At 40.2% G+C, this 14,996-nt stretch overlaps 1 protein-coding gene across 1 annotated transcript in view; it reads left to right on the plus strand.

Moving 5' to 3' along the window:
• Positions 1 to 14,274, plus strand: part of LOC147678585 (rhodopsin kinase GRK1-like) — a 147,516-nt gene extending 133,242 nt beyond the window's left edge. Inside the window, exons 7-8 of the mRNA XM_086946604.1 lie at positions 6,855 to 7,056; positions 13,067 to 14,274. Of these exons, the coding sequence (XP_086802730.1) occupies positions 6,855 to 7,056; positions 13,067 to 13,359 (495 nt within the window). The 3' untranslated portion in view covers positions 13,360 to 14,274. The remainder of the gene's footprint in view (positions 1 to 6,854; positions 7,057 to 13,066) is intronic.
• Positions 14,275 to 14,996: the final 722 nt, after the last annotated feature.

Raw genomic sequence — 14,996 nt, forward strand, 5'->3', positions numbered from 1 at the left:
CAAAAGAATAAAAAATGGAGCAAATCCTGCGGAGACACACCGTCGCAGCCGCAGGATGTTAACGGCTGTTCTCTATGGCAACCCCCAAGGAAAGATAACAAGAGATGGAAGAAGCCCATGCGAAACCTAATCAGCAGAAACGGTCATATGTGCTGAAAGAACCTAAAAGATAAGGCTCTGCAGTTGGTAATGTTTTCAAGATTATAAAATTTCGCACACTAGGTTTCTGCGATTTAAGCTCTTCCCTCTCCAATTTCAATAGTCTACAGAAGGAATCCCTGAGCCAAACTAGACCCTTGTTAGATGCTGTTTCCGGATTGCCCATTCTATCAAAACTGGGCCTTGTATCTTAGCCATGATATGTGATTTACATGATCCAGTGGCATACACACTTTCAATATCCTCTGGGTCAGCAGCAGTTCCTCATTCCTTTGTATTTTCAACCAGAAGATTAGTGGGCGTAAGGCCAAGGTGTTACTCAGGTAAGGGACTCCCAGTTCTTCATGTACAACCATGTTTGAGGTCCCAATTGGAACTGCACCCAATAAACACTTCAGGAACCTGTTCTCAGCCACTTGCAGATCCTTCATAGCCTCGTGCACCCATATTTCACTTCCATAAGCAGCCAACATGACACATTTGGCCTGATATATTTTTAGCAGTGCCACTATAGGTCTTTTACCTAATTTTGTAGCAAAATTAAAAATGGCAGCATTAGCTCATATAAAGTCACCCCTCTTTCTCTGCTTTAATGGGCCCCAGTTCTTGTAATCGTCAAGTATTACTCCCAGATATGAAAAAACCTTGGTACGAGGGACCTCTGCAGTACCTACCCTAAACTTTAATTGCTTTTTTGTGCAGGTGCCCATCTGCATCACAAAGGATTTTGAATAATTTATGGACAGGTCCCTGTCCTTCATGGAGGCGGAGAAAGAGTCAAGTAGGGTTTTTAACCCCCTGGCGGTCCTACTGATAAGGACCGCGTCATACGCATATAATAAAAAACAGGAGTCCCCGACGACCTACATGTGGAAAGTCAACCATTGTGTCTTGTAATACACTATTTACATCATTAATATATAAATTAAACAAAAAAGGGGCCAGAATACAACCCTGCCTTACACCTCGCTTTATATCCACAGAGCGAGAAACTCTGAGGTCCTGAGAAAATCTGACCTGTGCCCTTGTTGCTTGATGAAGACTTTCTAAGAAAGAAACAATATTGTTATCTACCCCAATAGCAAGCATAGATTGACAAGAGTTTATCCCTATTCACGCAGTCAAACGCGGAAGACAAATCCATAAATGCTAAATAGATCGTACCAGGGCGAGCAACCGTGTACTTGTACAAGATCATGGACAGATTAAGGCATTAGGCCATGTTGGACCTTCCGGGATGAAACCCGTACTGGATATCTGATAAGGTAGCGTGCTCCTCTGTCCAGATTGTCAACCTTTCAAAAAGAACGCAACCCACCACCTTGACCACCAAATCCAATAAGGAGATGGACCTGTAGCAATGGGTGCTATCACGGTTACCCTTCTTAGAAACTGACACTATGGTCAAAGATGCCCAAGACTCTGGGCAACCAGATCTTGCCGCTGCATGCAAAACCGCGGCAAGGACAGGAGCCCAGAGTGTTGGGTTTGAATTAAAAAGGTCAGCTGGAATATCATCAGTTCCCAGGGCTTTATTACTGGACAAACCCATAATACCTTCTTTGACCTCACATCAGCAAAAAAACAAAACAGAATCTATCACCACCCAGGGTAGTGAGGAAGTTAACTCAGGGGGACACTCAAATATATATTTGTAATGGTGTACCCACTCTTCCTCTGTTGTGTTAGCAGCTACAACTCTCCCTATTAATTCTATTTCAGAATCTCGAGCTATCCTTTAGTGTGCTTGTGTTGATAAGCTCCCTCCATATTTCATCTTTTAAAGACGTTTTTCGTCTTACAAGTTCTGACTTGTATTCCTTACGGCAAGATCTCACCTGTATGGGTCCTTGGGGCATTTGCTGAGTGCCACCCGCAGCTTACTAGCCCCCTTTGAACAGAGGGAGTCAAACCATCTAGGAGACTGACTGGCAGATCGCCTCGCTGGGGCACTTAAAAAGTTACTTATTTTATCTGAAATGGTGGTAAAGGCGCCAATAACTTCCTTCGACGCCAAGGTTGCAGAACAGCACCTAGCCAGCTCATTGGCGCACAAAGTCGTCAAGTATTCATAGAATACGTCTGGAGCTATCTGAGACCATTTTAACCGCTTCCCACCATCGGTTGGTCTCACTTCCCCGCTTTCAACAGCCCCCCCATATACCATATAGGGTCCCAGAAATTGCACACATACGGTGTTATGGTCACTGTGAACACTTGCTTGTATGGCAAATCCCGCTAATTGCTCTAATACGGGTGAGGATACCAGGATAAAATCTATAAACGACCCATCACCCCTGCCTTTAAAAGATGGTATAACCACTTTACTGCATGAATCAGATAAACACATGAGGGACACCAAGTCAAATTCATGGAGGAGGTCGTTCAGTGTCTCCTCCTGCATAGAGTGTTCAAAGTGGATACCCTGAACACGAGGACACCCTATCTCGGCCACCGGAGCTAACCTGGGGTCAACACATGTATAAATATTTAAATCCCCGGCGATCACAATGTCTCCAAAGGTCATATTCATATGTTCCCTTACAAAGGAGCCTAGTAGAGTTATATTACCTGCTTCGTTGTTACACGATAGTGAGTTATAAAAATGTATGAGGCCCAGCTTACGGGGCCCCCTGTAAAGTACCAATGCCTGTATGCATGGATTTTCTAAAGACATAACCTTTAGACCACATTTGACTGCTAGGGAGATATAAATTACGAAGCCACCCATTGGTCTTCCCACATGGGATGAGATGACCGGGACAGAAAATTATTTGTAACCCTCCAGTGGTGGGAAGTCTCCCGTTAGCCAGGTCTCCTGTAAACAAATTACGCTAAATTTTTAACATATATGATCCATAATGGGCAAGTAATCTTGCTAGCAAGTCCGGCAATATTCCAGGATATAAAATTTCTTTTACTAGTGACTGCAGTCCTGATACTTGATCGTGGAGTTTCCCGCAAGTTAGCTGGTTTAAATTGATTCATGGACTCAGGCCCATTAAGTCAATCACATGCATCTAGAGTTGTCAAGGGTGTAAAACGATTAGCCAGCTCGAAGGTCACCGAAAGTGGCGGCTCCCACCAGCCAAGTCCAGTAGTATTCCAGTGATATGACTCTGAATCCCAGTTTGGAGTCGGGTTCATTGGTGATCGATACAGAGGCACATGACTGCTGGATGGGCCTTTAAAAGGGCTCGCCAAACGAGTACGACCAAGATACTCAGGTTTGTAAAAGAAACCAAGAGGTAAGGCAACAATCGAAGTCTTGGGGCTTTGAGAGGGAATATTAACGGCGGAAAACAGAATCCTTTCGATAAGGTGAGGTTGGTTGAAATTGATTATAATACAATCGCCGTTAAATGATTTGCCTAAGCTTCCTACCCTATTAACCCTGTGCACCATGTTTATATAGTTTGCTGCCCTTGCTCCTAGTACCATGTTATAGGATAGCCAATGTAGTACTCTGTTTTCCAATTGGATATGTTCTTCCCTCGTTCCCTGGGGGAGGATCGGCACGTTCCCCAAAACCACCACATATGGAGTTGACTCTGGTGGTAAATGAATAGCGTGCAAGTTATTCATAAGATGTTCCAGGGGGCCATTGAGCATGCCTCTTTCTAGTTCATGCTCCACATGCGTGTTGATCTCCTGAACTGATTGGGAGCGAACAAATAAATTTACCCAGTGTCCAAAGTTTGCCTGAAGTGATAGGATGAAGCGTGGCTGGGGGCAAGGTCAATTAAGGTTGAACTGTGTTACTTGAGGACTTTGAAGAAAGGAATAGAGAGTCCTTGGATACAACATTTGGGGCTCCAGGTATTGAGCCATCCACAATTGAAGGGACCCTCACAGAATTAGTTTTATCCCTATCATCCCCCAGCAATACATTACTATTGAGCCTAGAAATACTGCTTTCAATCAGAGAAAGCCGTTGAATAATTGGACCAAGCTTAGTGTCCAAAATGTCTTTGAGGTAGTTCTGCATGGATTCTTAAAAAAGCATTGATACCATTGGCAGCCCGCGGGGACAGCTAAGGTAAAGCTCCAGCCATCCTGTCCGCAGTGCTCTGCCTGCTGTTTGCACCACGGCGACTGCCCCCATTACGCTCTCCTTGCTCCTTGCGACCATCTCCAATGTGAACGGAACTATTGGCACAAAACTTGAGAAGGTAAACCTTCAGCAGGACTAATCTGTAACACACACTCCATCGCAGTTGGCCTGAACTTTTGACTTAGACCCAGTCCAGGGCGACCAGATAGCGGCAGTTGGCACTTTATGCTTGTAGGCGCCACATTTCCATTTTTTCTTTAAAAATTCATAACTCCAGTTATACGGATTGGATTATTGTTGTTTTGGTGTCAAATCATGCATTACAATTTACTCTATTGTTTACATTTGTTTGGGATTTTTCTTGTTTTATATTTTCTCTTTACTAGTGTTTGTGTGCTGCATGAATACTTTACACATTGCTTTTAAGTTAAGCCAGAATGATTTTTGTGCCGAGCTACTCCGGGTTAAGCACAGGTTAATTTAGTGACTTTTTGTGGTTCACCCTACAAGGGACTTTGACTGTTGTTTGACCAGGGCTCACACCCCAGTCAACCAACAAACACATTTCTCACACCCTCCTTTGAAGTGCACCTCCAATGTCATATAAAAAAAACTGGCATGCATGTCAAGCAGGTCTTGATGCTCCAGCAGAATCTAACACTGTTATGTCAAGAAGAGGTCCACTTTAGTGGAGGTCCGACTGGTTGGCATAAAAATAGAAAGGCCCATGACTGGGTGTTAGCTACATCTGCTTGTGACAGGGTAGGCCTCTTTGATGTTGAGAGAGTCCTTGGGCCCAGTCCACAGGCGGTCGTGTCAAGGGCACAACAACGCCTCCTCACATCCAAGGCCTTTTGTCCCTGTCCTGGGAGCAAGTTCATAACTCATTCATTCCCATTAGAATGCTAAGTACTGACTGGCAGAAAGAAGAGAGCAATGTGCACAATTAGCTTCAGGGGAACTCAAGCCATGAGAGAGGTGACTTTCTAAAAGAAATGTTTCCAAAATATTTATCATACATCCAACTTTACTAGTGAATTTGGTTTCCAATAAATATTTTTAAAAGTCTAAAAATTAAAGTTGTAGCTGTTTCCTTGGTGGTGATAACACTTACTAACCTTATAGTTTATCCTAATGATTTCCTATGGAAAATCCAACATGGTACAGTGAAAATAGCTTTGAGGGCAATTTCACTGTAAGGACATGTTTAACATTAAACGTTTCTATGTCTTCTGTTTAAATACCATGCACCTTGCCCTATGGGTAATAAGGCCTACTTAGGGATGACATAAATATTTAAAATAAAGATTTAGGCCTGTCAAAAAGGTTATTTTGACCATTTGCGGCCAGTGCAGGTAAGAGCAGGGGCGGGGGAAAGTCGACAGATGACGGAATAGGATTTATTTATTTATTTAATTTTCCCTATTCCGTCATCTGTCGACTTCCGCCCGCCCCACCCGCTTACCTGCACAGGCCACCGCTGAATTTGACAGATTGGATTTGCAGTTTAAAACTACACAGCCAGGCTACATTGGTAAGTCTGGAGACATGCTTTATAGTACCACTGAAGTGGATGGCACAATAAGTGCTGCTGTCCGTTGGTGGCATATAATTTGCTGTTCCACCGCATATTTTGTACCATATATTCGGGACTTATAGGCAAATTAAATAAACAGATTCGGAGTATACCAATTTCATCATGTTGAAAGGAGGAGCACAAGCACTCTAACACTGGCTAGCAGGAGTAAAGTGCACAGAGTTCTATAGCCAGCAGAAATAGACTATCGGCAAAAAGGCAAAGAAAATAATCCAGGGTGACCCTGCACAAAGGGCAAAGGTCCAACTCAAACCATACAGATTGTGGTGTTTGAGGATGTAAACCTGGGTACCATTAGCTTACCTTTTGTCTATGTATGAAGGAAGGGTTGTCACAAATTCTGTTAGAAAATACATGGTTTACTCCAATACATTTTCTAAGAAATACTCCCCATCCGTAACTAATCTTCCTGGTAGTACACCACCCGCTTCATGGGCTTTAAAAAGTATTTTTGACATTTATGGGTAATAAATGCATTTGTTTTTATCAAGGGCATAGGCATACATTAGCTAATTCTTACCTTGAGGCTAGAAGCAGAGGGCCTAATTTACAGGAGGGAATTTATGGATTGTTTTTCAGGGGTCAGCAGACCTCGCTCAATGCTGCCCTCCTAAACATAAATTGGACTTGAATGAAACCAAAAGGCTGCCTATAACTGTGTGAGGTGCAATAATCCATTTGGAACAGATAGGAAAACACTTTTAGGGTCACCAAGTCCACACCAACAGCTTCAAGCTCAGTTTTGGTATCTAGGTGGTCTACAATTATAAGGACCACTGAATATGGTGAACAAGAGGAATTCACAGGAGGAAATTAAAAAAAAACAAGTAGGATAAGACCAGTGGATTAACATCGCCACTCATCATCCCTCATTCTCTCCAACCTGGATTTCTAGCATCTGCACTTCACGCCTCATGTCCTCAATCCAGAATGCACATATAACATTGTCTTGGGCTGGGAATCAGGAAAGCTAGATGGGGTTCCATATTGTGTTTTTCTTGATCAAATTCCCTGTACTTTTGCCTCCTTTCTCCCTCCTGGCAGGTGGAGAACAAGGAAGTCACCCGGCGCATTCTGAATGACCCTGCCGCCTACTCCGAGAAGTTCAGCGCTTGCTGCATAGCCCTGTGTGAGGGGCTTCTAATGAAGGACCCTCAGAAAAGGCTTGGCTTCAAGAATGATGACTGCTCAGAGCTGAAACAACAGCCATGGTTTAAAAAGATGAACTGGGGCCGAATGGAAGGAGGTAACTAAGGATTTCCCACTCTGCCTTTGTTTTCTGTATTCACAGCCCCTGGGGCCCAGAACCATGCCAGGGTCTGCTTTCAGGTACTCTTTCTAGGCTTATCAGTACTTATTGATCTGGCTGCTTAGTGCACCATCACTATTGCAAATAGCAAGATTATATGTTTTATTTTGGTATTAGTCCTAGTAAGTCCCTAGAGCAGAACACATTTCTTTAATAGTCAGTGGTAAAACTGAGGAGTGTAGATGGTCATGTATTGTAGTACATCAACCAGCAATTCTAATCGGCACATGCTGCACTACAACCATGAGCATGTGGGTGGTACACTGAGGGCATATTCTATAGCACATTGATAGGAGGATTATATAGTTGAGGCATGCCACTAATCTGCAGAACTATTATTGCCTTGCTATGTAGTAGAATAAGGGACACATTATGTAATAAAACACAGGACACATTTTGTAGTAAAGCATTGAGTACTTTCTGGGTTAAAAGACTAGACATCCTTTAGTTCAACACTGGGCATATTGTGTAGTATCAAAATGGACACTTCCTGTAGTAAAACCATGGACGTATTTTATACTACAGCATAGGAAATATTTTTTAGTACAAGACTGGACACATTCCGTAGTACAACGACGGACACATTTTGTAGTACAACACTAGACACATTCTGCAGTATAACATTCAACACTTTCTGTAGTTCAACACTAGGCCCATTAGGTAGTAGCACACTGGACACACTTGGTAGTAAAACACTGGGCACATTCTGTTGTATAACATGGGACATAATCGATATTGCAATACTGGACATATTCAGTATTGCAACATTGGAAATTTTCTGTAGTACAGCACTGGACACATTCTGCAGTACAACACTGGACACATTTTGTTGTATAAAATTGGACATAATCGATATTCCAATATGGGACATATTCAGTATTGCTACACTGGAAAGTTTCTGCAGTACAATACTGGCAACATTCTGTAGTACAAAACTGGACACATTTTGTAGTTTAACACTGGACACATTCTGTATTACAACACTGGGCACCCTGCATTAAAACACTGGACACATTATGTAGTACAACACTGGACACATACTGTAGTACAACACTGGACACATACTGTAGTACAACACTGGACACATACTGTAGTACAACACTGGACACATACTGTAGTACAACACTGGACACATACTGTAGTACAACATTGGACACATACTGTAGTACAACACTGGACACATACTTTAGTACAACACTACACATTCATTCTGTAGTAAAACACGGACATGGGACATAATCGATATTTGAATACTGGACATATTCAGTATTGCAACATTGGAAATAATCTGTAGTACAACACCTGACACATTCTGGAGTACAATATAGGACGTATTCTTTAGTGTAAGACTGGACACATTCTGTAGTACAACACTGGGCACATTCTGTAGTACAACACTGGGCCCATTATCCCTGCCATCATTATTTTCTATGGGAGGGTGTTGTACTATCCACCCTAGCCATGTGTGGTAGTAACTGAAACTTGTGAGTTAGGCTTCACTCCTTTTATAAGGGGGTGGAGACGTATAAGTCTACAATTTTGAGTAAATTTACTCTCAGATTTTGTGAACAGCCAAAAGTAGTAAAGTTATTCAAACATGCAAGAGTAAATTTACACGTGTAAACTACTCATGAGCAACTTGTGACCTTTGTGAATAACCCGATAGTCTGTAGTACAATATTGGACACATTCTGTAGTAAAAAAAACTGTTGATATTATGTAATGAAATCATGGGCTTGTATACACAATAATGGGTTTATTCTGTAAGATATTGATGGAGTGTAATCCGTGGTGGAATGTTAGGGTTATAGTCTACTGCAATGCTGGGTGTATTCTATAATTCAATGTTGGGTATATTATATTCTGCACCGTCAAAATGGCAATATTCTATACTGTAACAACCTTAATTTTTGATAGCACACTAATGGACACATTATATAGTACAGTAATGGACATATGCTGTTGTCCAAAAATGAGCAGGTTTTGTTTGATAAAAATATACATATAATGTTGTACAGTGACATTTTTTGTAGTCCATTTAGGGGCAACAAAGACCTCCAGCCGTATTACTACAAAGATATATTCTATGACACTTTAAATAAATTAATTTATATATATATGTATATATATATATATAAATAATATATATATATGATCTAGGGTACTTGCTACCCGAAATGCGTCATGCTGATTTAAAGGGGATAATAAATCTACCTGTTGAATTCCACACTGCCTGGTGGTCCGTGGTTTCTGTGTTGCCTATGGGAAAGGACAGAAGTATCTGCATGTATATATATATATATATATATATATATATATATATATATATATATATATATATATATATATATATATATATATATATATATATATATATATATATATATATATATATATATATGAGGTATGTCCAGTTCCCAACGAAAGCAGCGCAGCGCAGTCAGCCACTCCGACAGACAGGAACCAGCGAGACCCAACGTGGTGCAATTTGATTTTATTTAAAGTTCAGCCCAGCACCAATCCGCCATGACGCGTTTCGGCTAGAGATAGCCTTGATCACATGACAACGTCACGAGGGATGACCACCCCTTTTAAAGTGCAAGTAGTGCCATCACATGCTATAGAAAGCGAAAACATACTCAACTTTCAATAAAGTTACAAACTTTTGTAAAATCACTGCATAAATGCATTCGTTGCACAAAGAAAACAACCACATTGTTTGAATTGTATTACAATCAATAATTTCATGGCATGGCTAATAAATAAACTTCATAATGTACAAAAGTTAAAAGCCAATAAATAATTATAAATAATTATGTTGCCGTTAAAAGTTCACTGCAGGGAGTACTCGAAAGTTTGACTATTTCAGACAATTGATAGATAGTGAGTACCTGTAGCTTATATAAAAACGGGCCAAATGTCATGGTTACCATCATTCCAAACATAATAAAGATAGATATGCTGCCCAAGTGGGCTGCTAAGTACTGGGGTTGTAGATTTTACATCATTTGTGCCAACATGCAGAATCACATGCGTTACATGTTAGATGGCTATAAAGTGCTACCTTAAAGTGAAAAAGTGCAATAAGAAATGTTAAATCATTATTTCTTTAAAGAATTTTAAAAACACAGGTCAAAGAGCGAGGGTCCAGGGTTCATGTTGTTAAAAGAGCCTCAACAGTTATCGGTTTTAAGTTGGAATTGCAGGACAAATATAAATCATTGAGGTTAAAGTGCAATGTAAAGACGGCAAGGGAAAATAAATGTTATAGATGGGTGTAACAGTCCTCTCCCATGTTGAGACCCTGAGGTGCCTTAGTATCGAGGGATATTATGTAACGGGTCTCCAACTTCCTAAGAAGGGCTTCCCTATCACCACCTCTCCTTTGGGGGGGAACACAGTCTATAACAAAATATCGCAAAGTCGAGGCATCCTTCCCATGTATTAGCTTGAAATGCCTAGCTACAGGATATGTAGGATCAGCATGTGCAATCGCACGTAGATGTTGTAAGATCCGCTTATGGACCTGGGGTCTGGTGCTGCCTACATATCTGAGCCCGCATGGGCATTCCAAAACATAGACCGCAAACTCTGTTTTGCAGTTCAATTTTTGTTTGATCTTAATGGGAGAAGGAGATAAAGGAGTAATATATATACAAGTTTTGGAAGAACGCTTACTCAGGGCATGATTCACAAAGAGCCTCTGCAGTTATGGCAGAGGCTCCACAATGAGAAACTGTAGGGTGGAGATTTCATCACAAGTGCAGAGACTCTGCCACGACTGAAGAGCCTCCACCATGACTGCAGAGACCGTTTCTGAATCTGGGCCAATGAGAATTGTTCTGCATTTTATTTAAATTTTTTGTGGTGAAAGGGTGTTTATACCTTGATCTCAATAACACCTTTCGGCCTCAAAGGGGCTTGATCACATAATAACAATAGCGGTGTACAGAATATAAATACCACCATACTCATCAACACAGGAAAAGGATTCAAATGAATTCTACAATATGAGCCATCATATAACAGGTAAAAGTCACCAAAAGTAACAAAGTGAAAATGATGCACAAATAGCAGAGGATAGGAATAATCTCATACGTAAATAAACTTTACTTTCTGTTTTTCACAGGTAAGACAGTGGATATATTCAAGACTTGACTCCTAACATTCATATTTGGTCGGGATCTACTCCCCAAACCGTAATCCAGCAATGTTCTAATAATTTATTAGTGACTTAAATTTCAAAAGACATCCTCTCTACTAAGTGCATAATATATGTGAATCTCCAGTGAATAAAAAATGTGATAAAAAGCTCACAACATCCTTACTATGGACACAGAGAATCTCTCAAACTCTTGATAAGAATACACAACGCGAAATTATAGGAGATCAAGGAATAAACACCCTCTGCAACGCCAAAATGTTTTAAATCTTTCTGTGGGAGCCATCCACAACTCAATATTTTAAGTTTTTAGGTCACATATGTATTAACTACCCCTTCTTGGTTTTTTAGTCTAAAATTCTTCTCAAGTTCTTCCAAAACTTGTGTTTGGATTTCTTTTTGGATTTCTTTACTGGCATCCGCACTCAGCCCCAATGCTACACTGCTGATTAGGTCTGGCAGTATTATTGCGACCAGTGTGGTTATTCTATCTATCTATCTATCTACACATCAGCGAGTTCAGATCCTTTCCAATATTGCATTCACACTGCTCTTCTGCAGATATCTCAGACAATCAGGATGCTGTTATAAAGTGGTTTCTTGTGTTAAGATGCACCAAAGAACACAACACGTTTCTGCTCCCACGATGAGGCTTGATTGCGGAGGAGCAGCATGAATGCTAGATAGATAGATAAAGAGGAGCACTGTGAATGTAATATTGGCAAGGACACAAACACGGCTACAGGTGCTCTGCATCAAGAGGGAGAAACCTATGGTATTGTGTAAATCTTTCTCTCTCTCTCTCTCTCTCTCTAGATAGATAGATAGATATAGATATATGTGAAGATGTGTAGATATATATATATATATATATAGATATACATATATATATATATATATATATATATATATATATATATATATATATATATATATATATATATATATATATATATATATATATATATATATATATATATATATATATATATATATATATATATGGATATATATATAGATATATTACTGGTGATAGCCTAGGTAGTTATAGTTAGGACCACATTTTCCCATAGATAAAGAGTTTTTTGTTTTGCTACTAACTTTGGTACTGTTTGACAAACCTTCACATTTTCCAAACAAAGTGGCTACTTGCATGGAACGTTTCGCAGTGATCCGTCAAGGTCAAGTTGGGGGGAGGGGGCAAGAATAAGAGAGGCCCCAAAACCATTTTCCCCCATGCAGTGTTTATGGGGACTTTGAGAATTCTAGACCTGACTACAGGCCGAACCACTGAACGGATTTACACCTAATTTGGCAGAACTGTAGCTCTTGGTCCAGAAAGAGTCATTTTTGTAATTTGGTGTAAATCTTTTCAGTAGTTTTGGAGTTAATAAAGAAATAAAACTTTGCATATCTAGGGGCGCAAATCCACCGATCCAATTATATATGACTTTACATTTAAAAAAATCCACATTCACTGAAAAAATCAAAGGTTACAGGGACGGTATAGTTAGGTTCATGTTTTACCCACACAAACCATAAAAATTCAGCAGTTACAGTTCTCCTTCTAGTTATACTTATCTGAAGAAACTATGACTCGTGCAATTAAGTAACTTTAGGCCACAAGTTTTAGTTTCATAAGTATAACTATAACTGCTAGATTTCTAAGGTTTTGTGTGGGTAAAATGTGAATCCAACTATAAAGTGTATATGTAGAGAGCAAAAGAGACCATCAACGTTTCATTGTCTTAATACTGCTTCTCATCTCCTTTATTTGATTCCAAGGTCTCCTGGATCCACCATTTGTTCCAGATTCCAGAACTGTCTATGCCAAGGACATTGACGACGTGGGAGCCTTTTCCACAATCAAGGGTGTGGTGATCGATGATGCCGACAAGGAGTTCTACACAGAGTTTGCTTCAGGGAACATGCCCATCCCCTGGCAAGAAGAGATGATTGAAACAGGGGTGTTTGGGGAGCTAAACACTTGGGGCGCAAAAGGATCCATTCCCAAAGATCTGTGTCGAGGCTCTGACTCAGGAAACAGTAACACTTCTGGGACCTGCGTCCTCATCTGAACTTTCTTGGTGAAGCATCATTCACGATTACCTGACACAGAGAGGTGTCCTTTCACCCTTGATTTAGGGTCAAATGGGATCCAACCTTTGAACCCAACCAAAGAGGAACAGAGGGGCCTGTCCATCTTTTACAGATGATGGGGCGGGTTATTGTGTGTTGGTTAATTTAGGGTGCAGGTAACACTAATATTTGCGCTGTTACCAATGCTTCAGTTATGCCCTATTGAACATTTCCATAAATACACAGCAATACTCCCAGAAGGAGGAGTCAGGAAATAGTCAAATTCTTCTATAGATTGTAATTTAGTCAAAATATTATTTCCAGTTTTGGAACCCCAGATGTATTCACTAGCGGGCGAAGAGTATCGTTTTCATGTTGACCTTCACCAAGAGTCCCTCACTCCACACTCTTCAGCTAGACCGGTTACACAAATTCAGTTAGCTGCTCTGCCTTGACTTTTGTTCTCAGACTTGACCAAAGGAAGACACAAGGCATTGGTCTACCACCGTACCTACAGATTGAATTTCTGTGTCACATAAATTATGTCAAGAAAGTGTAATAAGTTTTACATTCTTCAGCATGTTGCTTATGTTTAGAACAGTTTATGTCTTCAATGGAAGGGTGCATTTCATTTCAACATGTGGTTTCATGGGTATATGAATGTGCTAATGGGAGAGGGATTGATAATGTCTTCTTAAAATACTATTATAGAAGGTTTTAAGAAATAATTGGTAAAGGTATGCAAAGTAAATATAGTAAGTGTATAAAATAATGCAACCCTGTCCTTGTGACTAAAAAGTAATCATTTGTATTTATGAGATGATTTCCAAGGGATGTATGTAAGCATAGATTGTGTACATACACATCAACTCTACTTTGGTGATAGTAGGGGTGTAAAGAGTCCTACAAGAAGCGGAGAGGTGTGAGGTCTTTGAGGCGCACTGAAGATGTGATATCAGACGTATTCATCATCTTGGGTCATGGGGAGAAGAGGGTTCATAATCTGACTTCATTCTATTAGTATGGGAAGGTTTGTGGCTCCTACTGTTTCTAGATTTTGTTCTAGGAAATGGCAGTCTCCACCAGTGGTGTTTGCTAGAGAAGTGGAATGTGTATCCCCACTGTTCACTGTATTTGAGTCGCCTAGACCCATGAGGAAATAATAGGCATGACAATACCCAGTGCAAATAACTTTCGCAACTGTTAGTGAGTGTGTTTTGACAGTCGATTATGACCTTGGTGGTATGTGATGGACATTTTCATGATCATAAATATTTTATACATTTTGCCCTTTTTATTACATTCCTACCCCCACCTGGTACTTATCTTCCAAAGGAAAAAATGCTAAAATGGGCATAAATTCTACTTGCATTAGTTTTTAATATTTATTAAACTGTTTAAAGAACCCTATTTGCGACTGTGTACCCTGAGTAATAATGAAAGATGAACTTACAGATTTCAGAATCTATACTCGGGGTCTGATTACGATCTTGGGGGACAGGGTTACTGCGTCACAAAAGTGACAAATATCCCGTCTGCCAAATTACAATTCCATTATGTCCTAAGGAACTTGTAATACAGGGGACAGGATATCTGCCATGTTTGTAATGGAGTATCCCATTCGTCAAGATTGTAA

Source organism: Lissotriton vulgaris, chromosome 12 (genome assembly GCF_964263255.1).
Source record: "Lissotriton vulgaris chromosome 12, aLisVul1.2, whole genome shotgun sequence".
Classification (NCBI taxonomy): domain Eukaryota; kingdom Metazoa; phylum Chordata; class Amphibia; order Caudata; family Salamandridae; genus Lissotriton; species Lissotriton vulgaris.